This window comes from Cephus cinctus, unplaced genomic scaffold, assembly GCF_000341935.2.
Source record: "Cephus cinctus unplaced genomic scaffold, Ccin1 Ccin1_scaffold0153, whole genome shotgun sequence".
In the NCBI taxonomy this organism is placed as follows: domain Eukaryota; kingdom Metazoa; phylum Arthropoda; class Insecta; order Hymenoptera; family Cephidae; genus Cephus; species Cephus cinctus.
The window spans coordinates 887,255-912,585 of NW_014332881.1; the positions used below are offsets into that span (position 1 = coordinate 887,255).

The window sequence follows — 25,331 nt, forward strand, 5'->3', positions numbered from 1 at the left end:
AAAAGAGATAGCTAGCTGAATTATTAATCATTGATAAAGTCACACTTGGCAGTCGCTTAGACTTTCCAAAATGATTGATTGTTTCAAAACAATGGTACTGAAGCAGAAAATCGTTGGAATGGTCTATCATGAAAGCAACTACCTATATTGATCTGTAATCAAAAAACTTCCATACCTATTCGAAGTAAAACTTTGATCAAGGTAAAATCCCAACTATCCTTCAATCATATAATATATCAATCAAGTTTCAAATATCGCAACAAGCTGCAACAGCTTTTTATGAGATCACACTTTATTAGGGGAAGACAATAACATAAGAAGGTACTGATGTAAATACATTTTATTTTTAGCAAGGTTCCTTGCTCTCATGGCATTTATATATATTTATATACATACATGCATATAAAAGTACAAAAAATATATTTATCTTATAAAGACACGTTTTCCGCACCTATACGAATGTAAATTATAGCATTAACTTGGCGTGCGTGACATAAAATTTTAACACCGAGTACAAGACGGGTTTTGGGTGGGTCACACTCGAGTTTGGGCACGCTGAGTTAAAACAGTAATAAATTCCATCAAATTTATTTGAGCGACTGTGTGAGATCAACTTTGGAAATCCATCGTTATATCAAGCGGAACATAATTGTTACAAACGTGAAACAACGTATGTCTCAGCATTCGTATCAATAATGGCAGGTACAGGCTGTTTGTTTGTTTTCCTTATAACAATGCAAATTATATATTTCCTATTCGATAGTTCATCCATTATAAATGCCTGAAGATCTTTTGATGGCTTCCACCGCAATTCTTTATAATTGGGTGCAATTGACGTCCTTGAAGAGACGGTGCCGATTGAGGTCAAACGATACGTCCTCACTAACGTCATAATGAATCACAAGAACCAACAGCTACCACGATCGATCGATTTTCATTACAAGTAGAGTGACGTAGATGCACCAAAATTAATGTTCTAATGAGTATCAAGCTATATACATTATAGATACTAATATAATATAATACATAACATTCTATGTACAAATCTCCATAAGAGAACACCATCGCATCCATCTTTCATTTCCTACAGAATTTTAATTGTTCCTTCTTCACACTTACTACCCTTATTAGAGTATCGTCATGTCTTCATTTACCGTTATCAACTGACCGAAATACAATTATACGTAGTACTGATATTCAATTTCGAAACGTACCCAAAGAACTTGTAGTTATCATTAGCCATTTTGGAACTGACTCACTATAAATCATATTGATAATCAGTAACCAATAATTCTTTGTACAGAAGGCAATTCCACTACCCTGAACATCATTGGTATCTAGACTTCACCCTGAGATCTCGGTAGACAATGAACATTTCCAAAGGCTCGACACTTCCAATGCCGTCCTCTTCTCTCTGATTACGGGTTACGGTTGGGAACAGATATGACGAATACGTTCAATTTTTCAATATGATGTTTGTCCGCCACTTCTGAATAATCAATAGAATCGTAGGCAGGTGGTGCGAAGAGGTGATAAGGAGGTGGTGGCGTATCTGATACACCAGCAGTCGTCGTCGCTGACGTACAAGTTCCCATCATTGGTTCTGTATGACGGCCTGGTGATAATGTTCGTGACGTACCACGCCGACAACACCACTCTGAGCAACTGACAACCAAGAAAAATGTCACGAGTCCACCAAATGATCCTATGTACCAAACAACGGACCATGGATCCAGGGTAGTTTGTACTTCAGCATCTTCTGGACATACAAAGTAAGAATAGTTTTTTTTAATTCTACCATTTAACGTGATGAATCATTATGTAATAAATCATAAATTTTCTTTTTTTATTACCAGCAGAACTTTCAGTGGTATCCACGTATTCGCTGTCTTTTGAAACGTCTCCAACCTCAGCATTGACTTTAAACTCAGAATCAAACTCAATGATGCATAGGACACCGTCGTTGTTTCTGTCATCAGCAACCTCAGCACTTATCTGGTCTACAGGTTTGCTGTTTTCCAAAGGTTCGTTACTCCTGGGTACTCTGTAACCCGTATCATCTTGCTCACGTGCTTCGCCATGAAACAATAAGGTATATTCAGTTACTCAAATGATCCGAAGAAGGATCCGTGTATACTCAGATCATTTTTAATGATATCACTTCTCTAAATGCTTAGCATGACTCTCGCTTTATCTCTACCTTACTCACTCATATAATATTATTTGTGAATATGATTTCCATAGGTATGCATACCGCGCTTCCTGCTATGAATGCGTGAACAACGTACGCAGAATTTAGATAGTACCGCGTGGAATAAAAAGAGGAAAAAAAAATTTACGAAGTATAAGATGGTATTGCTACTGCGACTGTTTTACCACCATCAACTAGCATCCACTGTTTGGGATCTCCTGGTGTGCGCTTGTTGAGTCGATTACGTGAATTAAAAGAACGACTTGAGATAAGTGCACGATTTCAGGCTGGTGTAGACCTTACTAACGTTTATGAAACTTCTGAAGAATGAAGATTTATATGTATATGTATATATATATAGAGAGCTCGGGGCACTTTTGCAGAGGTGAGGCTTCTTTGAAACATTTGGATCGTTTCCAAAGAACAGTAAATAATTTCTCCGAGCGATATTATTTTTGTTTCAATGTTTTCCATTTGGCTCTAGACATTATTTTGCAGAAACGATACACGTTTATTTACAGAAGGCGAGAAATGTTAACTATTGAAATATTCTAGGCAGTATTACAACACTGTATAATGCTCGAGGTATGCCATTGTGCTTAAGCATTAACTAAATGCTATTCTATTTACGACTCGTAATAGCTAAGTGAACGTGATCACAATTGCGATCTATTGTAAATCCTCAGTATAATCCAAACGATGATCTGCAAAGCCGCTAGACGTATAATTTACATCAGTGACAATGAGTTTTTGAACTTAACCTTAAAGATCAAAAGTGTACTAATAGATGTGCCTGAGTTAATATGTATAATCCAAGAAAAATTGTGCTTACACACCAGATAGTAAGTGGCGTGGGTAAATAGTAACGTATATAATAGTAATAAAGTAGTAAATAAAGAAACCTTGAAGTGAATTTTCTTGAAGCAAGAAAGATTACAGTTGCAATCTTAACTAAACATAGAATCTAGAGGCTATGAAACACAAAAACAAACTCCATGGGTGCATTCGGCATTACATCACAACTCGTGCAATTAGTCGACTGGTTTTCTTACTTGATTGATTAAGATTCTCATGCAGTTTGCATGCTACGTGGATTTTATTCAACTACGTAGTGAATGAGTATAACCATTAGAACATATGTATTCACAAAATCATCCTTTATGTTGCGATTGAATTTTTTATAGTCAACATTTAAGAAGAAAAAATTGTATATGATGTTTCGATTGGTTGCAGATTCCTCAGACATAAGGAGCAAAATGCTGGGTGATCAGGTGAAAAATTTTGTATAAGTTGAGAATGATCGATTTTTTAAGCGATGTCAAAATGAGTAGAAAACTTGAAGTTTTTATTATAACCAAATGAGTATCCATTATTCAAGAAATATTTCTTCGCTAATAGGTAATTAAATCAGTCACCAATGCGATAAACACGTGACGTAATTCATCAGTAAATACGAACAATAATTTGCACCTCTATTTTATTTCTTTCTTAACGTGCGCTGTTCTTACCAGCGTGTGAGATTATTCATATTCATCGACATTGTGCAGATGGACAAATTTTATCATAATGTGTGTAACGATTAATAGTATAGGCGCACAAGATAGATTATCGATTATGAAATTTAACTGTGACACATTCACGATTTAACGAGGTGTCTACTAATTGATATTGTTCCCTGACAATGAATACAGTACAGTCTTTGTACCAGTCACTGTATTATTCCTTGTGGAAATTTTCACAAACGAGCATTTATATTTTTCGATCGAATTTAGAATTTAATCATACGGAGCATTCAAAATGTTCTTGACATTTGCTCTATCAAGGATTCTCGAATTTAGCAGGAAAAATTTATCGTGATAATCAATAAAGATTATACTAAATCCGCTCGTCGTTATCTCTTAATCCAATAATATGAAAATATGCAAGAGACGCACCAAACGATGACAAATTTCTTGGTGAGCGCGATTAATTCCGAGAAATAAAATTAAATATAACTGGACTCTAATAATAGAATATGAAATGAACCAAAACAACGATATTGACATATCCAAGTACTAAGTATGATAAAATCTAATTAAACCACGTAAATATCAGCATTTAAAGTCACCAGCAGAGTTAAAAAATCAAGCGTGATTTATATATGAATCTATCTATACAGAACAGTAAAACTAAATTAGCATGAGGTCAAGTACCTGGCAAAGTAGTGACAAAATGATCTTGAATCATAATCAAATCGAAGATCAAAACTGGCAAGAACCGTATACCAATCATTCTGCTTCTTCGATATTAAAATTTATCACACTATCTCCACTGGTTCTTACTTTTAAGGTGTTCCTTCCTTTACTTCAGAGAACTACAGAGTCTAAAATAGTAAGAACCTTATAACTATATTTATCTATATTATCTGTTACGCTCTGCCCGAGAGCGCACAACCGATCCGCTCGGGTGCCGGCTGCTGACTAACTTTAGGTTGTTATAGGCACTTCGCGGTGGTAAAAATTCTTTTATGATAAGCAGGTCTGAAAGTCTGGAGGACAGCTAGTTTGACTTCCTTCTTTTAAAAGGCATTAGTAATTTAATGTCGACATTAAAAAGTATTGATAAACGAGTCGTTGAACACCGGCTACTACTTAAAGTTATAGAGAGCTAACTATTACTGACATAACGTAAATACATTGCTATGTATATCTTTTAGAAGAGCTTTCATCATCATATCTTTTGCAATGTCGTAAAGTCGCCATCAATTGTGTCTGTTGATACATGATATTAACGAAGAGATATTAGGTCGGTGTTGGATAGCCATATTGAATGTATAATTTGACATCTTTCGAAATGGTTGATATATTAAAAAATACTAAGTATAGGTACTCAAATAGGATTCCTATGGGTATTTAGCATACCCATAGTATACGAGCAAGTGTAAATTGTTATTCCTTTTGAATTTATTAATACGACGTTTTCGTGGATGTTATCATTTATTCTTAAACTTTGAGTACAGAGTGTGATCTTTCTCTCATTTTTTCCAAGAGGTACCTGCATATTTTTACTCTAAGTGTGCCTTATGAAGATTCTATACGATCAACATTTATAGCCAAAAAAAGATGTATGCTATCAGCATTTCATAGATTCTCCAGACTGTAGGCCATGATAATTCTGGTTGCCAATAGAGACGTAGTATTCGCGATGGTAATGAATTCACCGAGGTGATGCAGCTGCAAACAAGGAACCCGTTATACAGCAATCATACCATAAACACACCGTCGTGAGCAAAGTTAAATAGACTGGGCATTCTCGTGCGTTTCGTGCTGCGAGAAACTAACTGACTGACCAGGAAGTAAGGTTAGAGTATAGAGTGGAGGCTGGGCTTTGTCTTGTGTATTTCCAATCAACGACAGCTTCGTCTGGACCTTTTCACGTGTGCTTTTGTAATTCGTAATAAACCTACATCCTTATCCTTGAGGCTTTTCCTCGGAATCTCCCAATTTGCAATTTTTTCCCTGAATCCTGAGAAACCATTCTTACTTAGATCACAGAGGATTTGTAGCCAACTCACTGTAGCTTCCTTGTAGGAGAAGTAGGGCGTCATTAAAATGGGTGGGATGGAGCCCATTTCGCAACATTCTTTCCTACCATCTTCATTCCTTTTCCATCTTTGAATCACCTTTCCTCTATCATCTTTACACTTTCTCGCTCTTCATTCGTCGTATTTTCGTACTTCATTTCCTCCGTCTACTTTTCATTTACTAAGAGAACAGTAATTTGTCCAAAAGATATAAGGGATCTTTTTCCTTTTTCTTCCCGTGGATTATCCATCCAATCTTCAATTGGAAGGGTTAGAATACTTGCCTTACTAGTGACGATAATTGCCACTATTAATTATGGCTCAGATATTAGGGTACTATCTGGAACTCAGCGGATAAGAGATTTGACTCATTACTTTATCACATTGAGACGTATTAAAGAAAAAGTCAGTGAGACGAGATATTCATATATGTAGATTGTTACATTTTGATTAAAATAAATCAACATCCTTAAATATAATATAATACATCAGGCTGTTAACCACCTGCCGGTTATTCTACGAAGTACTGTAAAATAATTACGTTAAAGTTAATTATCCGGAATGATTTACAGAATTTCGTAAATGCCCACTCGCGATACGCTGCAATAATCGCAATAATGCAGCACTCGCATCTCATGTTACGCGTCACATTTTTAGCGTGGTATATTTTCTACGAGTGTATACACTCATCGAGTATATTTTCTAAAACTGATAAGCATAAATTATGTTTATATCAATAGTAATCGAGTAAACGTCGTATGGCAATAGCGTATCGTACAAATGGACAGGACAATCACACGACTCATTGCACAAATAGCCGTGAAATATACTTTTCATTACTTTTTATCATTTTTTATATGAGAAATGATGTCCGCAGGACGTATAGATTAAGCACGAAAAACTGTATGACGACGTAGTAAATCTTTTCAGTTTTAACTTATTATCGGTCACGGTCCCAGCAACCATACAATTTAGAAACTCTTTTAAAAATAATTCCCACCATGTTGATAGTTTCTAGTTGCACCATATGCTTACTACCACAAATTCCGTACGTCGTATAACAGTTTATTCAAAATACCGATATACCTTACGATTTGCTCTGCCAGACAATAATCCCGATGAGAATGGATACTACTACAGCACCGATAATCACGAGGATGCATTTCTTCTTGCGTAATTTATTTTTATAAGTAGCCGCTTGTCGTAATTCCTGTGTGCCTTCGTTTACGAATACTTCTGTTCTTTCAACAGACGCTTCGATGGAGTCAATTACTTCACCCTGTTCATGTACAAGAGCCCCTAATTCTTTGAAGATCTGATTCACGTCACTGATGTCGCTCTGTAATAAGAGCACAGAAAGTTTGATATTTTCAGAGGAATGTAAAAGGCAAAAGAATTTGGAAATTTTTATCAGCTTACCTCCAACTGGCGTATGCTGGCTTCTTGCTCTTCCAACATTCGCAGATTTTGCTCCTCCTGCAGCTGCTGCTGTTGAATCTGTTTTTGTGTTCTATTGTCTTGAAGTTCGATCAGAGTTTCCTGCTTTTTATCACCAAATGGTCCTATACCTGCAGTTGCCTTTGCTTTCCTTACCATTTCTCTTTCCTTGTTAGCAGCAAGCCTTTGAATGCCCTGTGGAATAAAGGATATAGCAATTTGCATTTATAGAATAAGTATAGATAATAGGAAATGAAAAATGACTATATATAATCACCTGGAAATTGTTCAAGGCTGTCGTGAATTCATCTTGTAACCTTTCCCTTTGCATCTTTCGCTGTCTTTGTTCTCCAGGACTGCTTGAACCAGCATTATTTGCAAGTACTGCCAAGTCCTTAAGGTGCACATTTGTGTCCTTGGCAAGTTGTTGTGTGTAATGTTGTATTTGATGGCTAGAAAGTAAGACAAATACATTGTATTTTCTTTCTTTAATATAATCAATGTGTATTAAAACTTACAGTTGATTCCTGAGTTCCTGAGAATCCGTAGAACCACCCAACTGATTGACCATCTTTTGCATTGAAGAAACTGTTGGAGAATAATATTTATATAACACTCTACAATAAATGTATTATTAGGAATAATTACCATTTTGGGATATCTTCAATATCGATGTGCCAATTGTTTGAGATAGTCTCCCAAAGTCCTGCTCACGAGTTAGACCACCATTGTGGTATGAAGAGAAACCAGTATCCATCCTGGACTAGTATGCAAAATTGTAATATAGAACACTAAAAAAGAAATTAATGAATATTTAAATAAGTCAGAGCATAATTTCATAAAAAATATGTTTTTTCCATATCTATATAAAATGTTATCACGAAATATGTATGAGACATTCGATAAGGAAAATGACAGAACAAATATTGGAGTAGTTCCTACCAAATTACGACTGGACGGTACAGGAAAATCAACTAACAAAATTTATATTACACGTTCTGCACTTAATTTAAAGCAATAATGCTATAATGCTATTATTCTAAGAATAATACAGTGAACATTCGCACAATAACGAAACAAGAAAATGACGTTTCACGCGAATTCCAGAACGTCAAACAGATCCATGTTATCGTCCTTCCGTCAAATATTGACTAGGACAGCTCCGAATTAGCAATCGGAATTAACAAAAGCAAACAATGAATCACAATAATTATTCATCTACACAGTCTAGACATAAGTTCTCGAAATTAATATGCAAATCGTAGTTCTTCTCTACCTTCAAGTTCAAAAAGAGAGAGAAGCACCGTAACTGTCGATAAATGAATAAAGGTTCAGGAAAATCGTAAATGGGAACTTCGGTCTATGCTTTCGGAATGGTATCCTGGAATACGTAGAGCAATCTTCCCCGGTATATTAGGAAACCGTTGTGGTTCGATAAAAACGCAACTCCCACTAACGGGTGTTTAGAAAATATGAATAGTAGAACGGCGCTACTGTCGATATAATTTTCATATTGAATTGTGGCGCTAAACAATTGAAACTTGAAAGTTTAAAGGTAGATAACTTGTAGTGTAAATTATAATGATGACTAGAATATGGAGGTATATTTAAACTTTGGTTTAACATTGAATTGTGAAATTTTGGAAAATATAGTAAACCTTGGATCGTAACCTAAAGAAAGGTAACAGATTATATCGATATACAATACTGTGTACAATAAATAAAATTTATTTATTAATCATGATTATTTGTTTGCCCTTCTTAACTTACACTTGCATAGGAATGTTTTGATAATACAATAATGGTTTATTCGTTTAAATGCTTACATTTTATTCACTCCTATTATCTGCTACTATTTAGCTGAGTTATAGTTATGTTATTATGCTGGCTCTAGATTATTTTATTAATGTCATTATGTGCGTTATGAACATTTACATATTCTCATGCATTCTTAGCCAAATGATGTAAATATATTACATCTTGTTACGGACTTCTATGTTCAATATATTTGTTGTACTTATTTACTTGAACGTAATACATTTAATCTATGAATCGATAAGTAATATATTATAGTAAAGGAGCAAACAAATCTTGCAATAGTTACATCTCAACTACAGAATTTCTAGGATGTTATATAGGTTATCTATGTAAATATTGGAAACCTGTTTACTGATGTGAGATTTATATAAAGATCAATATATGGATCATCTCATAATTAAATAATGTTTTAGGGTCATTCGGTAGATCCACTTCTGAACTCAAGGAAAGAGATTGAAATTTCATGAATTTTAAGATACAGTAAACCAGTGTAAGGTTTACAAGGAATAATCATAGGCATGAAAAGATTAATAATTTTCGATTATCTCTCATCGAAATTACTGCGGAGCCAGTAAAGTATTTGTTGTAGGATTCTTTGATTTTAGGCGTTTCCAACCATCCTTAATAAGTATATTTATCTATAGAATTTAATTTACTTTTGGTACGCTGCAATAAATATTTTATTCAAAAGTTTCAAACACGCCTTTTGGTCGTATGATCCTAACGTAAGACTATGTACAGAATTATTTACAGATAAAGTCGCTATCACACGGACCAATAGAGATCAGCTATATGATGGCGCGCGCGATACATAGAAAAATAAAGTCGCCGTTACATATTCCAATATACATAGACACTCTTAATGGTAATGGCGCATGAAAGATCGTTCACATAAATATCTTAATGATTCAAATCCTCTGTTGAGCTTCCAAAATTATTCAAATTCACTTTGAAGAATCGGCAATTTGTACGATAACTATATAATGTTTCTTTTTCAGATGCTATGGTCTATCGTAACTTATCACATTGTTTTGATACAATTCTCATCATACTTAAAGAATGTCATGTTCAACTTAAAAGGGAAAAAGAATGTATAAGTTATCGAATGGATTCGTTTACCGTTTCCATGATGAAAATGACGTAGAAATCAACGCGATGTTGATACCTAAGAACATGCAGATATAGAAGAATCAAATCATGTATGGTATCTACTTTAAAATGGAATCATTTATATTTTCGATTATCAGCTAATTATTTAAATCCGTATTCTCATTTGCTGCGTATGGCGCATACGTATGTGCGAGTATACTATATAAATTGATATATGGTTAACATTTGTAAACTTGGACTGTCATTATCGAATCCACAGGTTGCTGGAGGCATTCAGTTGATTGCATTAAAAGAGTTAAAAAAATAAAGGAAGTACTAGATATACAATTGATATTTCTTATCATTTGTCTCTTTGGTCTCTTTGATCTCTTTGGCTTCATAATTCCTTGGACCCATTACCGATGCATTCTTTCTCAAATTTGAGTAGAACGCCTAGGAAGGTAGGTAGCTTAAAAGAGTCGATATGAAGGTTCCTATAGAAGTCTCATCAAAGATTAGTCTCCTCCACGGATGTAATTCTCTCGAGTTTCCTGTTTCCCTCGACACCCACAAAGTATGTAGTGACTAGACCTTTAGGTTTCACGTACGTTTCCCCACGTAGATGACATTTGACTCCATGTTGCTCGAGGACTGCAGCTGTTCTTTTCGTTACCTGTATCTTACCAGGAACGCCAGTAGTATCCATTCTGGATGCCATGTTCACGGCATCGCCCCAAATATCATATAGAGGCTTTTGAGCGCCAACCACACCAGCGGTAACCTCACCGTGGGATATTCCTATCCTCAACCTGCATGAAAATATAGTCATATCACTATAAACCTTGAATTCCACTCGCTAACACTTCAATGTATTAACAAACTTGAGAGATTAGATATGAATTGATTTCAGGTTACAAGCACTATGCTTTCTATCTATGGATTTATTCGACATATGTGTAGTATATAACGTTTACATACTTGTAGGGTCTATCAGTGGGCAAATACATTTTGTCAAGTACCGCCATCATGTGGACAGCAAAATCCGCCATGACTTTCACAACATGTTCATCAGTATTTGAACTAGTCTCGCTACTATGTGCAGAATCTCTTCTACTGGCATCCAAACCGCAGGCTGCCATGTATGTTGTGCCTGTACATGTGTATAATATTATATTAGTAAGTTCCTAAGATAAATATAACCTGAGATATAAATTGTCCTAATTTTACTGTACCTGCAATTTTAATTTTTTCTACGCGAGTTGCAAATTTTTGATTGAAAAGGAGTCTATCGAATTCGCAAATGATTTTATTGAGAACTACTAGCATCGTATTTTCGTCTATGGACAGATCCGTCAAAGAAGCAAACATGACGGCCACGGTGTCGTACGCTTCATGGAATAGTTCATTCTCCTCTGATCTGGTCATGTTAAGGTAAAACTCGGCTGTTAAAATATTAATTCATTGAATATCGACTGTTATAGTTATCATTACTTTTTCTACTAATCTAATATCTCTATTACGAACCAACATGTTCAGGTAAGATATTTCGCAGTAGAAGCTTGTTCGCGTTCCTTGTATGAAATGCCTCGTCCTGTTCTTTTGTTAGTTGCCTCTTCCACTGGTAGTCTAATCTGCTCATGTACTCTGCCTGAATGAATCGTCGTGAACGTGAACTTGAACGAATGATAGAACGAAAAGTATTGATCGATAGTCCGATCTTTGGAAATAATGAGATTTATTGGTCTCGAAGCCTACCTGACGGTCGATGAGATGGAGAGAGAACGTTAGAAAAGCAACGCTTAGAATATGAGCCATTCTTGGTTCCATGTAAGGATTCCATGTATCGTCCGACTGCAATGGTTATTGAGATGGATGATTTTCATTTAAATCTAATTAAGGCTAATAACATTATATTTATTATACCTGAAATACGACTGAACGATATAGCCAGACGTTCCACGTATAAAACACCACTATGGAGCAACCTATTATTAGCTTCAAGATGAAGTGAATCCTTAGAAATAAGAAACTGGTAAGAATAGCCAAGGAACAGGTTTCGGTCATTTGCTGCAAAGTAATAAAGAATTGAGAAAAACTTGTAAGTCATTGCTGGAGCGCAGTACAAGATGTATGAACCGGTGAAACCATCAGCTTACCCAGGGCGTAGAAAGACAGTCAATTTCAGCAGCACCGACCGCAGCAATACTCGAGGTTACATTGTTGTTCGCCAGCCTATTTGTATTCTTACACTCAAACTAGACAAAATTATAGAGTTAACTGTACTATTAACAGAGAAATAAAAATTGATAAAATATACAGCATTTAAAAAAATTCTTACCAGCATATCCAACATGGCGCAAGCAGCTAGCATGATAGTAATAGCCAAATAAAGACTAGTCCTGAGAAGTGCACTCCAGACTACCTGCGGATATAATTGCGTTCTTATTTAATTGTACGACCAATAAAGTACCCATTAGTTTAACAAACGCTTATACCTTCACACTAGTTTGATACATAAAATGTAAAAGCTTGTTACGAGGTTGAGGCACATGACCTTCGTGTTCATCATGAGGATCCTTATAGCGATTCCAAATAAAGTGCATCCAAGTAAGTGGCATCAATGCGACCAAAAAGATCATGGCTGCCGAGTAACCAACAGTAGTGCTCAAGTGGAACCTAAAGATTTCCATGATGTAAGTACGGTAATGAAAAAACAATGTATCGAAAAATCAACGATGGCATACATAAAATTTTACAATCATTCTGTTCATTCTCCGAGTAGTCGTGTAAATCAGATACGATAGATTAGATCGCGCGTATTCTTTGCCAACCTAGGATGTTTGTCCTTGAGCCACAGATAAGCCATCACCTTCGCAAAATACTTTTTATACATATAACTTGACTTACTGTGAAAACGTTATTGACGGCACAAGGAAAATCAGTCCCATGCATAGCAAAACCAGAGCAGCACAGCCTATGTAGAATTTGAAGAGTGGATCTGGTTCTCGTACAAATGGTATTTCCCATTTCCACTTGCGGAAAGTCAGACAGATAGGATTGATATGTTCCCATGCGCACCACTGTCTAAAAAATAAATTTTAGTTTGCTAGATTTCTTAATCACGATAAAGAAAACTCCATCATCCTAATACTTACTCCCACTTGCTGAGAGGCATTTGCTTGATGGCATTCTCCATTTCAGCATCAGCTGCCTTAAGCATGAGATGGTAATCACGAAGACAGGAGTCCATGAAGTGCGTACGTCGTCTGTAGGTACCCGCGTACACGTCGGCATGATTACCCACTGATGAAGTGAGTCTCCTATTACTCTTTGAGGAAACTCCTGTACTGGTAGTACTTGATCTCATCCCAGCCCATCTAACGTAATGTCTATTAGGAGGTGGTGGCGAGTCAGGAACCGTGACCTTGAAGTGGTCCTCGCTGTTCTGCAACAAGGTTCGCCTGTCAACGACTTGAAGAGCTACAGAGGTGAACGAAGAGGAGGATTCAGTAGGTTCGATACGCACCTGCGGGAGTGGCGGGGGGACTGGTGGTTCAGGTGCTATTAGGTAGCTCCTGATACAGTATTTGTTTAAGGTTTCATCTTCCAGATTAGCTACCGGTTGCAGATGATATTGATCAGCATTCAAAAGGTCCAACGTTTGTTGCGTTATGTGAACCATACCAGGTTGACCAGTTTGTTCCATTTTATTGGCTATCACTACGTCCCGTGACCAAACATCATATTGCCACTTGTTAACGCCCAGTATACCGGATATTATTGTGCCGGAATGAACGCCTATTCTCATATTAACATCTTCTCCACTTTCCTGGCGTACCCTTGACCTCACTTCGTTAATTATATATATCATGTCCAATCCTATAATACAATTGATTGAAAATAAAGTAAAAATAATAATTAATTAATGTAATATGAGCAACTTCTATTCACCGAGATCAACGCAGCTCTTTGCATGCTGAGAATTCGGTGTTGGCACGCCGCTAACGCAATAATAACAGTCTCCTAAGAACTTGATCCTGAGAACATTGTGTTTTTCCGAAGCCTCGTCGAAACTCCCAAATAGATCATTTAAGGTCTCAACCAGTTTAGTGACTGATAAAGCAACGGTTAATCCCGAGAAATTAACAACGTCAGCATATAAAATACTGACGTTATCATGAGTCTCCACGTAAAGATCGCTGCAACATTGTCAACTTAAAGAATTCTTTCTAATAGAATTAAAAAAAAATGTATTCCTAGAGATCATAACTAAGTGCATACTTATAAAGTTGTCCTTTAGGAGGCGCTTTTTTGTGTTCCTCAATGAACTTGAAGATATTCCGAAATTCCTTCTTAATCTTGACAGCAAAATGCTGCGGTAAGATGCTTCTCGTAAGTTGCTCCTGGATCAATAATTAGATCATTAAAACAACATCATCTATATAAAATCGTATAAATCACGAATATCAAACGTAATAAATAAATCGTCTACCTCTTGATCCTTTTCATAGTTCAACCTAAGAGTAGACTCGACACACTTGCGTCTGTCCAAAAAGGATCGTCTTATTACAACTTCATTCATAAATCTAAAGTAGAGTCCAAGGCCATTAACGCACGCGAGATAAATCGCATCAGCAATGATCTGCAAAAAGATCCATCAGTAAAAATGAATTAATCATAAATATGCGTCAAATAAGTTCAAAAATAATAATAAATACAAAAATAAATGCTCCATGATCAGATAAGTAGAATCGTATCTTAGATACTGACAATAGGAGTGACAAAGATAGTTGAACTATCATATGACAATCGATCGAACGCAATCCGAGATAAGTAATTAAAACCGGTATTATTGGTACAAATGCACGTTGAATCTGTTGTCTGGATTTGTACAAAAAAAATCAGGATCATCCTGGATCACATAATCATAACATAACACTTCTGATTATCTATATTTATGATGATTTCCATAGCGAGCTACTAATGTAATAAAGTCTCAAGATACATTTGGACTCACCCTGCTCACTGCATTGGGCATGTTCCTGTATGTTATCAGATATAAACTGGCGAGGTAGCATAAAGTCGCTGTAGTGCCGAGTATAAAAGCGTGTAGATTTTCCGCAAGCGGCAAGAAGATATAACATGCCAGAAGCGTGTGAGTTACATAGGCCGGTCTAAAAAAATGATTCGGCGAATAGTTATTGTTTATATGTTACATTAGGTAGGTCCGTAATATGAGCCAAATAAGGCTCAGTAGGATCAATTTAAAAAAGATAGCGAGCATTATGATAATGTTTGGGGTTTTATCGATGTACCTTATCGCTGGAATGCTGCTGGAGTACGCAACAGTGTAATATAACGGAACAGCCAGGTCGCCTGTGACAAGAAGTGCCACGATTATGCAGGACAGGAGTACTGGAACGTAGGATTTTTTGGCGATGAGTTTTGGTCGAAATGACAGAGCTATTACAGGGAGAAGTAAAGCACCCAGGACACTGTACGTCACCAAGTCCGGTAAAGAATCTTTCAAGCTACCCTGAATTAAAAATTTCATTATGAGGATAATTAATATATATTATATTAGTATTGGGTATACTAGGAAGTCATGTTGTTTTTGTTATTCTTACCATTTTGATTAATATTGTGCAGTGGGTGACGCCAAGCACCACTCGTAGAAGGACGAACAGCGACAGATAACCATTTTGCAGTCTTCTTTGATAAATCGAATATAGCTTCTCTAGGCTCTTGTACTTGAACTGTTTCTGTAATCGATTGAAGAATGCGATAAAAGTTTTTATCCACTTGAAAGTATCATTATTACTTATAACGATTTGTAAATGTCTTTAAAAAAAAAAAAAGAATACAGATATCCGTCACTCAGTGAAATTTCAAAATTCACATATTACTGACTTGTCAACGTGTACCATACCAAGGATCAAAAATCAAGATAAATACACCACGATCACTCCTGTCCAATAGTCAATATCTAAATAGCTCTTACAGAACGTCATGGTGCAAAATCACGTATCAAATTTGCGCGATGCGTAATATGCATGAAAGTTGTATAAATAGGATCTAGGAGCTGCCAAACGCGTGAGAAAAAAATGATGCAAAATGAAAAAAATAAAATACACCGTTAAGCGGCGCGCACGTGATTTATAGCATTCAAAAATGTACCCGCTGCTATCTACTGCTCTACTTATCGTAACAGAGGAATTATATGACACTGCCGTCTAGAATGCACTCACCGCCACCTGTATTCCCGACTAAATCCGTAGTATATTTACATTGGAATTTTATTCAGCTGTCAAATATATCTTCTTCACGATGACCTCTTAATCACTAGAGTCAAGATCATTCCCGTGATCACAGGGCAGCTACCGAGTGCAATCCACTATTATACACGGGTAAATAATTAGGTAAGACTTATGCAGCAACGCACGAAAAGCTTGTCCGAACGTCGTTTAATTCGTGGAGGCCTAGTTTTGTCAGTGTGGAAAATTCTTTACATGATAGCAAGAAAACTCGTACGAGGACGAACGATACGGGCCTCCACCGTGAACCAGCACGGGCCCAGATCCCCAGGTGGTTCTCTACTATGAGTACGACATTCGTCTCTGCACACCGAGTGCGATGTACATATGTACATAATACATATAACATCAATAATATATGTATTATACGGTCCGTAAACGGTGAGCTGGGTTTGAACGCGCAGTCGCTCTTCGATTCTCTCGGCTGTCTCTTTCTGATGTATCCAGGACTCACTACGGGTCCTCGTTCAGTAGGAGCTTCGCTTCAGGGATAGATTCGACGCCAGAACCGAAAATTCTATATATATACTTGCATCTATATACATATATTTGGTACGGGTCATCACAGGATACGTAGTCTGTTAGCAGCCTGCGCGATATTGATCTTTAATTTTGCTATATGTCCTCGGATATGATTCTTTGTTAGGATGCAGATACTCGGAGCAGGAGACACGATACGAGAAACACAGACTGAGATGCCAGCTGTTGATTCATTGTATCAGTTGTACGATGAAGATTTGTTTATTAGTAGATTTCTATCTTTACATTTACTTTCTAGTAAATGATGACGATTTATTGGAATAAGATCAAGTGAGATGCAGAGAAGATGACGTCCTCCAGCTGACTTGATTATCGCAGTTCTTTCCTGAGATTAAAATCGAATTTCCTAGAATACCTATCAATTTCCGCTGATACGGGTATGATAGTAGCTAACAGAATGATGAGCTTCACTCGTACATGTATGATTCGTATAATTGTATTACGTGATTCAGTTTTCATCATTTTTTATCCTCTGGTACGAATCCTTCTAATTTTAGGATTTACTTGTTAATCACTAAGAAATACTGTGTCATAATATATTTTTCAGAATTTTAAATTGGTTTATGCATACAAATAACACTTACTCTCAAACTGCTCCATGTCCACTCGTCTAAACTATTTGGAGAAATAACTCGATCGTCTCCTGATTTATGGAGAGAAGTCAATGAGGTTCTTGTCATTAGTTCATCCATTTTACTGTAGGTATCTCGGGTACCTTCTCACTACAAGTTATGCACGTTTGGTTATTTTGCCATTGTATTCATCATTGCGATTTTCTGAAATAAAAATCATAACACAATAGAAACGGTCTAGCATTCTCTGGCAAAAGTACTGCAAGACTGTTCGTGCACAGAAAATAAATGATCTCGCAATATGAGTTCTCTCCACCATTTAAAATGTAAAGCAATTGAAATAATCCATTCGATAACAAATGATTGTAATAATCAGCATGGCCAACGAAAAGCTTAGGGCATATTAACGCAATACCCGTCGCTGAAAGGAGTTTCTAATGGCAAGTGAATGCATTTGTATTTCGACCGGTATAATTTAAACTTTCTCCAGCACGCACGTTGCACTGTCCGTTCACGTTAAGAATTCGAAAATCCTTGTCTGGCGCGCGGGAAACATACGAATTACTCACCGAGTCACTGTACTTCTAGAATAATCCACAAAGAAAGGGCCTCGTACACGAGGATACACAATAAATTGAAAATAAATTTCAGCAATTCACAACAATTTTTAGTGACTAAGAAAACATGAATATCCTGACACTTGCAATTTTAATAGCCTCTACACTATTTAACTCTCTTAGTAGTATAAAGAAAATACAAGCCAAAGGAACTCTTGCGTCCAGATATAAAAACTTAACTTTAACTAACTCGTATAAAGTCGGACACTCTGTATGTCGAATTACGGATTACAGATCACGTACAGCTGCTATGAGCCACCGTGACGAGCAATGACTTGATTTAAAAGGCTATGGCCTCCCACTGATGGCACCGCGTTGTTTAGACTTCTCTTAATCATCACGTCTTAATTACATCCTGCGCCCGTATAGGAGGATATTTGTCTTGCTGTTATTTCCCGCAACGCCTTACTGACTGATACTGATATGTACCATATATACTTCAAAGGATCATGCATAGGTATGAGAATTTTAATTTATACCCATAAACCGGCATGAATGCGTGACTCAAACGTACCCTGTATGATGTTTTCTATTAATATTAGCCTGACATCCTCTAGGTCTTGAATGAGAACGATACTAGTTGATTAGTTTCTCTGGACTGGAATCATCCCGGTGCCTATAACCACTGTCACTCCTATCACTCACCTTCGCGCACAGTTCTGCACTTAATGACTGACGTGCAATATCAAGAGTGAGTATAAGAACTTACCCGAGTTATGACTTCCGTCGATTCTATATCACCAATGAATACAATGTTTTATAATGGTGGAAGGTCAGCCTCTCTCAAATGATGGACAGTACGATGAAGAGCATGTCGTTAACTGAGAGTAAGTTTCCTATTGAATTTGTTATGACCAAGATAAACTGCCTTCAGTCACTTTCCACTAACTTCGAAAACTCAGAAAATTTAATTTTTCAAATTCTTTGGGAGAAATCGCTAAAGTCGTAGAACGATTCTTATATATTTCGCAGTAGGAAATCATGTTGGCTATCATTAATGATATCTTTCTTGATGGAATATAATTACATCTAGCTCTTTACGAAAAACTTTTTTTTTTACCGTTAATGTAACCAGGGCAGTATATACGTGTTATACAACATAAGTTGGAATTGGAAATTTTTGTTTCAAGTGTTAACTGGTAAGGAATGTATTCGGCGTACTGCTGCTTTACTGTGTTTTCAGTATAGATTACTGCTACGTGGTACAGTTTGGTACGTTTCTGTCACTTTCACAATCTACATTAACAGAAATAATGGAGGGATTTATATCACTATAGTTATAATTGCGACGTATTGAATTAAATATTTATAATAATTTGTTTTACTCGTCGAAGTATAATTTATTATATCTGATTTATTTCGTGTGGCTAACTTTTATACACTTCACATATCACATTTTGCTGCCGTATACGGGCCAACTTCACTAACTTCATATTTTGAGATCCATGAACTTGGTATTACTTTCAATTGTGTAATTATTGGTAGTTTTGTTTGAAGATATGTTCTATTAGGAAATTCACAAAAATGCACTGTCACTACACCGCATTTAATTTTTGGGATAGTCTTAAACGACAAAGAGTCGATACATCTCTAAAAACTTGACTGCCCACTGGCTTATCTGGGGCTTTATGATAACAGTGTGATAGCATCACCCCGTGTTCTGTATCAGTTACATGTGTATATCTTGTTGTCCGGAAATTGTGCTTCCCTAATTGTTCATCCGTATATATGAGATTTCATAGTGCATAGGTGAGAGTATCGTGATTTAGGAGATGAAAATATTGACGTAGGAAACATTACTATGGTATTCATTACTTCTACTAATTACTACTACTGAATAGTGATTATGGAACGGAAAAAATGGTCGCAAGAAAAATACAAAACCTTTATTTCATTCACGGCAATACATTTATTTTTATTGTACGATGATGCTATTATTTAATTTAATTTTTTCTTCGCGTGATGTAACAAGATTTTTAAAAAATTATATCATCCATGCAAGCAAAATTTCCGTTAGTTCGTAATTTATAATTATAAGATACGACTGTTCGGATTTTGATTCTAGATTTTAGATCCTTGTTACAAGGGAAACCGGACGCGGGATACCTATACCCCGAAGAAACAGTTGGCTTATGCAAAAATAATGGCTTGACTAACCGGAAGGCACGTTGTACAAAATTCCCATGATAATATTTCTTCAACGAACTCCCACACGTAAAACATCTCTAGCACTTCGTATAAATTCTTAGCAACTGAGAGAATATAGCGTACGCGTGCATTCTTACGTTGAAACCAGAATTCCAAAGGTTAAACGATTGTGATTCTTATAAGACTGGGTCTTAATAATTCTAAGCGTTGGGATCAGATCCAATCCACAAATATAAGGATTAAAATGTATCTAACCAGAAAATCGCACTGATACTTCTGGTTTCATAAACAACAACGCAAATACATTGCTCTTAACGGAGTATTTTTTTTATGTCGTTTAAATCTCTCAGAATAACGATAGACATCGAGAACTTGCTTAGGAGAAGATACGATAAATATCAGATGCCACTTCCGGTGGCAGTTCACTAAGGAGAGCATTCCACTCGGTAGGAAAATCTCGCTGAGATGACTTCACAAATTCATTGACGAGTGACTTGGTCTCTGTGAAAAGTAAAAGTTGATGAGTAACGCTAATAAAAGTGTTGGCAACGATCATCAACGCTTACCATCGTCCATAGCTTTTTCTTCGCGAAGCACAGTTACTGCAATCTTCTGCAAGGTTTTTACGTGTGGCTGAAGAACGGCATGGCCAGCTCGATAGAGAATAAGGATACTGTTGAAGACAGCCTTATTCTCTTCGAAATCTTCTTTTAGTGGAAGTTGATTTACAAATACAGGAAACACCTGATCTAAAGGTAAGATTTCGTAATTTGTTATGATAAGACGCGCAATTGCGCCTACTATATTATCTCGAGCTCCACCATGAGTTTCCTTTGCTATTGCACCAGAGAGAGCCTGAAGAATTTCAGGATAATATCTAAGGAATATTTATTAAGAATTTTTTATAGTATAAAATTATGCATTGAAAGTGGTGTATAAAATTATGATTCATAAAGGATACTGATATACTGATTCCTTGCCATGCAATGCGAGTTCTCCGATACCGTAAATTGCATTATTGCGAACTTCAGCGCTAGGATCGTCAGTCAGTTTAAGAAATGTTGGAAGAAGTTGAGGTACAAATGATGCTACAGTGTGTTTCAATCCTGAAAAGCATTCAGAAATCGTGCCAACACTAAAGGATCGTTGTCCCTCTGATTTGTTCTTTTTCTAAAAATTAAATGTAAAAATAAAAATTCCACCTGATGCGGATAAAAATAAATAGTATAAAAATATATACCAATTTATCGAGAAACATTGGCAGCACCGTTTGAAAGTAAAGGGCAAAATCCTCCGCGGGAATTACTTTTCCAAAATTCGACAAAACGTCGCCAGCACATTCCACTAATAATTCGTCCTGTTCAGCCTCGGCCTCCTCACCATCAGCGTCTTCCTGATCCTGACACTCAGTTTTTCCTGTCATTACATCTGTTATGCAATTTACTATGGCATCTCTGTGACCTTCCCCAATTAGAATATCTGTCTTCAGTTCCTTGAGAAGCTCTGAAAACGCATCAAGCGCAGCAATGGCGACAGAGCGCTCATCATCCAGTCTTATTAATTCTGAAAGCTTCGGTACGAAAATAGAAACAGCCTTCAGAGTGGCTTGCCTTCCTTCGTTTGTACCAATTTTAGAAAAGTTAATGCAAAATTGTAGCAGTGCATCGATAGAAGCTTTACGTATATCCTCTTGTGGATAATTAATAAGTTTGAATGTCTCTTCAAAGGACTGTTCCAAATATGGTAAAAATGCCTCTCTGTAAGAGTAGTGATTTTAAAAAACTTTTTTATATCAAAAAATGAGTTCGAGATTAAAAAAAAAAGAAAAGAAAAGCACGTACTCCGTATACTGAGCAATTTCCTTTAAAGCTAAAACGGCTTCTTCCTTTTCTTCAATGTATGCATTTTCAACACTGTAACCAGCAACATCCTCATCATCGTCATCTTCCTCATTATCAGTATTCTCTATATCTTCCTCATCCGCGTTTTCGTTATCACTTAGATCCTCATATACAGGAAATGCAGTGTTCTCATCGTCTTTAAAATGTGCCTAATGAACAGTAGATCAATATAAGTTCTTTACAGTCAAGGTGCAGTAGTTTTTTCTTTAGAGGATACGTACAACTATACCCTCGGAACTTTGTATACTCTTTATCATCTGTTCTATAATCTGAGGTAGTACAACAGCCATACTCTTCTTCATAACAGAACTAATAGACGCAAAAAGACCATAGATAGACTTTTTCAGATCTGGATCATCGGTTTCCTTGAGCAGTTTCAATCCAAACTGAAGTGAACTCTCCGCCAGTGGAGCGAAATGATCATTTCCAATGGTTCTCGCAAGAACACCCAAAGTATCTGAGTACCGAATATATAATTTAACAAATGGTAAACACTTTCAAATCCTGTTATGCTCACCAACTGCCTGGATCTGTAAGCACATTGTCTCATCCGTTTGCTTCTCAGTTAGGTAACCATTCAGTATAGCGATGATCCTCTCAAAGTAAGGAAGCATATGTTCCTTACTGGCATTGGCTGCGGCGCCAATTGCGCTTAGGGAAAGTTCACGAACATGTACGGGAGTATCAGCTGTCAGAGTTTCAAAAAGTCGTTCCATAAGCATAGGTAAATATGGTAAAAGACTCTCGTTAAGGTTTTCACAGAACATCTCCAGGGCATAAAACATGCGGTCCACGGATGGAAGTTCTTTTTTCTCTTGTTTGATATGGGTACAAACTTGGCCAAGATACTCAAAGAGTACAGGTAAGAGCTCGGACGAGTACCGACTGATCTCTGGCTGTAAATGCTCAGAAAATTGACCAAGTGCAAATAACGCAGCATTACGAACAACAGCAGCCTGGTCTGTGATACCCTGGCAGATACAGCGTAGAAAGGATTCTAAGTATTTTGAGCGGATGCATTCGGAACAACCTTCAGCTAACACCGCCATTGCTAGGTAGGATGCCTTTTTCGCATAGATGTCTGTACCTTGTAAACCTGGTTCCACATGCTGCAACTGTGAAGAAACAATACAGATACTTGCCGACCACTTTTCAATATGGACCTGGTCCAAGCTTGTTTTCTATTTTTATACACGTACCAGATGCGGAATGAGTTTTTCTGGAGGTAGATGTAATGCCAAAAGATCTAGGGTCTGTGTGGCACAGGTCATAGGTGTGTTGTCCTCATTATCACCGCTAAAGTAAACCTCATCAGTTTCGTCATCAGGTGGTGTGGACATCAGTGTGAAGAGCATGTCTAGGATTCAATACTAAACAAGTTTATTCTCTTAGAAATGATAACAAAATTTACAGCCAGTCACTTGCTTACCAATTATAGGCTCAACCATCTTGTGTTTAACAATGGCTTTTTTTTTAGATCTTGTTAACCAGCCTATAAAGTCTACAGCTTTGACTCTCAAGGCATCATCTAAGGACTTGTTCCCAGCTATCGCAAGGCACATCCCAATGAGGGGTTTAATGTGGGGTGATATAACTGCAACTGCATTTTCACATAGTTCATCCAACAATTCGAAAGCTTCTACTGCCTGATATTCATTCGCAACAATTAGAGCTTGAATTGTGTTCATCACTTGAGGCATCATTTGATGATATGCGTTCACCATCTAATTATCAGATGTACAATGGGGAATGTTGATTATATGAAAAGATAATGGAAAATGATATTGGAATCGTTTGGTTACATACATTTTGGTCCCCTTCTACTAAAGGTACAAGGTGTAGCATTGTCTGAAGGATATAATGTGCCACAGAATTTCCTAAATCCTGAAGATTGTTCAGTGTGTTTCCAAGTAGAAAAACAATAGAAGACATATGCGGTAAATAGGCATCAGGTGCTACTTCAGTCATTGTGGATAAAGTATACATTCCCAGCTGGAAAGAAAACAGTATGTTTAATACTGAAAGGAGATAGAATTAATTTTTCTTACCTCTTTGTCAGCTAAGTTCTCACTAGAAACAAGCTGCTGAACAAATTGAAGAACTTCAGGCCAACCATTGTTTGGCAGTTCATGTTTCACGATAGTTCCAATTAACTGAGTTATTGCATTTTTCACAAATTTCTCTTGCTCGTTCACTAAAGCCTACAGGGTACATATTTACATTAAATTACTTTCAATAATTTGAACAATAGTAATTTTAAATCTTGATGAAAATCAGAAACATGCCTGGAGTATCACTGCTTTTAGTTCAGTTCTGATGTGTTCTGGTAATTGCAACCAATGCTTTCCCTTGTTGTACCGCTTTCGCAGCAGAACAGCAGCATACTGTCTTATCTGTAAAATGCAAAAAATGTATTAAATATTAAAGGAAGCCTTACATCTCACTACAAGTACAAACCTCAGCATTAGCTGATGAAACAACAAGCTGACATAATGCAGGAGCACTTTCTGGTTTTTTAATAGCTTCTCGAAGTTCAGCAGTACCCTAGAAAAATTCATAAAATAATCAACTCAAATTTATGTCAGGTGGTAAAACATTTATAAAACAGTGACCTCTGATCATCTACCCATTACAAACGGTCATGCATCGCATCTTGACTAGAATATATAAAATAAAAAGTCAAATCCTTCTGATCTCGTGGCCTGACTTGGTAGGACGTTCACACAGTAGCGAGCACGTGTTGTTCAACGTAATACGTTAATTAACCCCAAAAAAATGACAATTTGTACCAACCTCCTGTATTATCGTATTGTCGGCAACCAGGAGCTTTAGCAGAATTTCCTCCATGACGAGTTAACGTGTGTTAAACGTTTAATCAAATACTCCAATAAATAAACCGGGTGCTGGCCGCCCGTCGGCGAACGTGACGTACCGTGACGTAAAATAAATTGTTCAATTCTGATGAACAGAATCAGATCCAAGCGCATGCGTTACACATTCGTACAATTCGATATAAAATTACAAAACTCCATAAATAATCCTACATGACAGATAATACTATTCTTTCATATAACATCCGAAACGCTGTGCCGATGCAAAATGGCGAAGGTACACTGTAAGAGATCACTTTTGAGAACAATAA

At 36.6% G+C, this 25,331-nt stretch overlaps 4 protein-coding genes and 2 long non-coding RNA genes across 21 annotated transcripts; 2 read left to right on the forward strand and 4 right to left on the reverse strand.

Moving 5' to 3' along the window:
• Positions 1 to 322: 322 nt before the first annotated feature.
• LOC107263509 lies at positions 323 to 4,709 on the reverse strand. 3 transcript variants are annotated; one of them, XM_015730808.2, is made up of 3 exons: positions 4,384 to 4,709; positions 1,854 to 2,072; positions 323 to 1,756 (listed from the first exon to the last, which is right to left on the reverse strand). In XM_015730808.2, the coding sequence occupies exons 1-3, from the start codon at positions 4,460 to 4,462 to the stop codon at positions 1,419 to 1,421; spliced, it is 636 nt and encodes a 211-aa protein (XP_015586294.1). In that variant the 5' UTR covers positions 4,463 to 4,709; the 3' UTR covers positions 323 to 1,418. The 3 variants fall into 3 exon arrangements, with proteins under 3 accessions (XP_015586294.1, XP_015586293.1, XP_015586295.1); XM_015730807.2 differs by having other exon boundaries at positions 323 to 1,759; positions 4,384 to 4,664; XM_015730809.2 differs by lacking the exon at positions 4,384 to 4,709 and adding an exon at positions 2,210 to 2,233 and having other exon boundaries at positions 323 to 1,759.
• Positions 1,631 to 4,074, forward strand: LOC112493756. 3 transcript variants are annotated; one of them, XR_003058434.1, is made up of 4 exons: positions 1,631 to 1,772; positions 1,860 to 2,024; positions 2,245 to 3,033; positions 3,425 to 4,074. It is a non-coding gene; the product is annotated as an uncharacterized LOC112493756 (long non-coding RNA). The 3 variants fall into 3 exon arrangements; XR_003058435.1 differs by having other exon boundaries at positions 1,637 to 1,772; positions 1,857 to 2,092; XR_003058433.1 differs by having other exon boundaries at positions 1,637 to 1,772; positions 1,857 to 2,024.
• A 1,454-nt stretch (positions 4,710 to 6,163) lies between the features above and the next one.
• LOC107263508 (syntaxin-7) lies at positions 6,164 to 8,616 on the reverse strand. Of its 2 annotated transcripts, none has more exons than XM_015730805.2 (6): positions 8,467 to 8,616; positions 7,839 to 7,981; positions 7,709 to 7,778; positions 7,468 to 7,642; positions 7,173 to 7,385; positions 6,164 to 7,092 (listed from the first exon to the last, which is right to left on the reverse strand). In XM_015730805.2, the coding sequence occupies exons 2-6, from the start codon at positions 7,945 to 7,947 to the stop codon at positions 6,841 to 6,843; spliced, it is 819 nt and encodes a 272-aa protein (XP_015586291.1). In that variant the 5' UTR covers positions 7,948 to 7,981; positions 8,467 to 8,616; the 3' UTR covers positions 6,164 to 6,840. The 2 variants fall into 2 exon arrangements, with proteins under 2 accessions (XP_015586291.1, XP_015586292.1); XM_015730806.2 differs by having other exon boundaries at positions 8,133 to 8,609.
• Positions 8,617 to 8,902: 286 nt separating this feature from the next.
• LOC107263506 (adenylate cyclase type 2) lies at positions 8,903 to 18,982 on the reverse strand. Of its 10 annotated transcripts, none has more exons than XM_025080666.1 (20): positions 18,850 to 18,959; positions 18,655 to 18,774; positions 17,536 to 17,727; positions 15,725 to 15,859; positions 15,413 to 15,633; positions 15,115 to 15,271; positions 14,590 to 14,739; positions 14,379 to 14,500; positions 14,049 to 14,296; positions 13,253 to 13,976; positions 13,005 to 13,181; positions 12,593 to 12,773; positions 12,436 to 12,519; positions 12,254 to 12,352; positions 12,021 to 12,164; positions 11,853 to 11,948; positions 11,622 to 11,745; positions 11,330 to 11,539; positions 11,076 to 11,247; positions 10,606 to 10,906 (listed from the first exon to the last, which is right to left on the reverse strand). In XM_025080666.1, exons 3-20 carry the CDS (start codon positions 17,641 to 17,643, stop codon positions 10,606 to 10,608), a joined length of 3,453 nt encoding a protein of 1,150 aa, XP_024936434.1. In that variant the 5' UTR covers positions 17,644 to 17,727; positions 18,655 to 18,774; positions 18,850 to 18,959. The 10 variants fall into 10 exon arrangements, 9 of the variants coding, with proteins under 9 accessions (XP_024936435.1, XP_024936434.1, XP_024936437.1 ...); XM_025080669.1 differs by lacking the exon at positions 18,850 to 18,959 and having other exon boundaries at positions 13,253 to 13,542; positions 13,624 to 13,976; positions 18,655 to 18,790; XM_025080668.1 differs by lacking the exon at positions 18,850 to 18,959 and having other exon boundaries at positions 13,253 to 13,542; positions 13,624 to 13,976; positions 15,103 to 15,271; positions 18,655 to 18,790.
• On the forward strand, positions 18,462 to 18,980 carry LOC112493757. Of its 2 annotated transcripts, none has more exons than XR_003058437.1 (3): positions 18,462 to 18,597; positions 18,698 to 18,831; positions 18,913 to 18,980. It is a non-coding gene; the product is annotated as an uncharacterized LOC112493757 (long non-coding RNA). The 2 variants fall into 2 exon arrangements; XR_003058438.1 differs by having other exon boundaries at positions 18,918 to 18,962.
• A 1,029-nt stretch (positions 18,983 to 20,011) lies between the features above and the next one.
• Positions 20,012 to 25,036, reverse strand: LOC107263507 (importin-4). The gene is made up of 14 exons (XM_015730804.2): positions 24,983 to 25,036; positions 24,647 to 24,733; positions 24,475 to 24,582; positions 24,238 to 24,390; positions 23,996 to 24,181; positions 23,619 to 23,913; positions 23,389 to 23,546; positions 22,707 to 23,304; positions 22,411 to 22,646; positions 22,130 to 22,338; positions 21,529 to 22,045; positions 21,250 to 21,458; positions 20,855 to 21,165; positions 20,012 to 20,789 (listed from the first exon to the last, which is right to left on the reverse strand). The coding sequence occupies exons 1-14, from the start codon at positions 25,034 to 25,036 to the stop codon at positions 20,665 to 20,667; spliced, it is 3,246 nt and encodes a 1,081-aa protein (XP_015586290.1). The 3' UTR covers positions 20,012 to 20,664.
• Between the last annotated feature and the right edge of the window lie 295 nt (positions 25,037 to 25,331).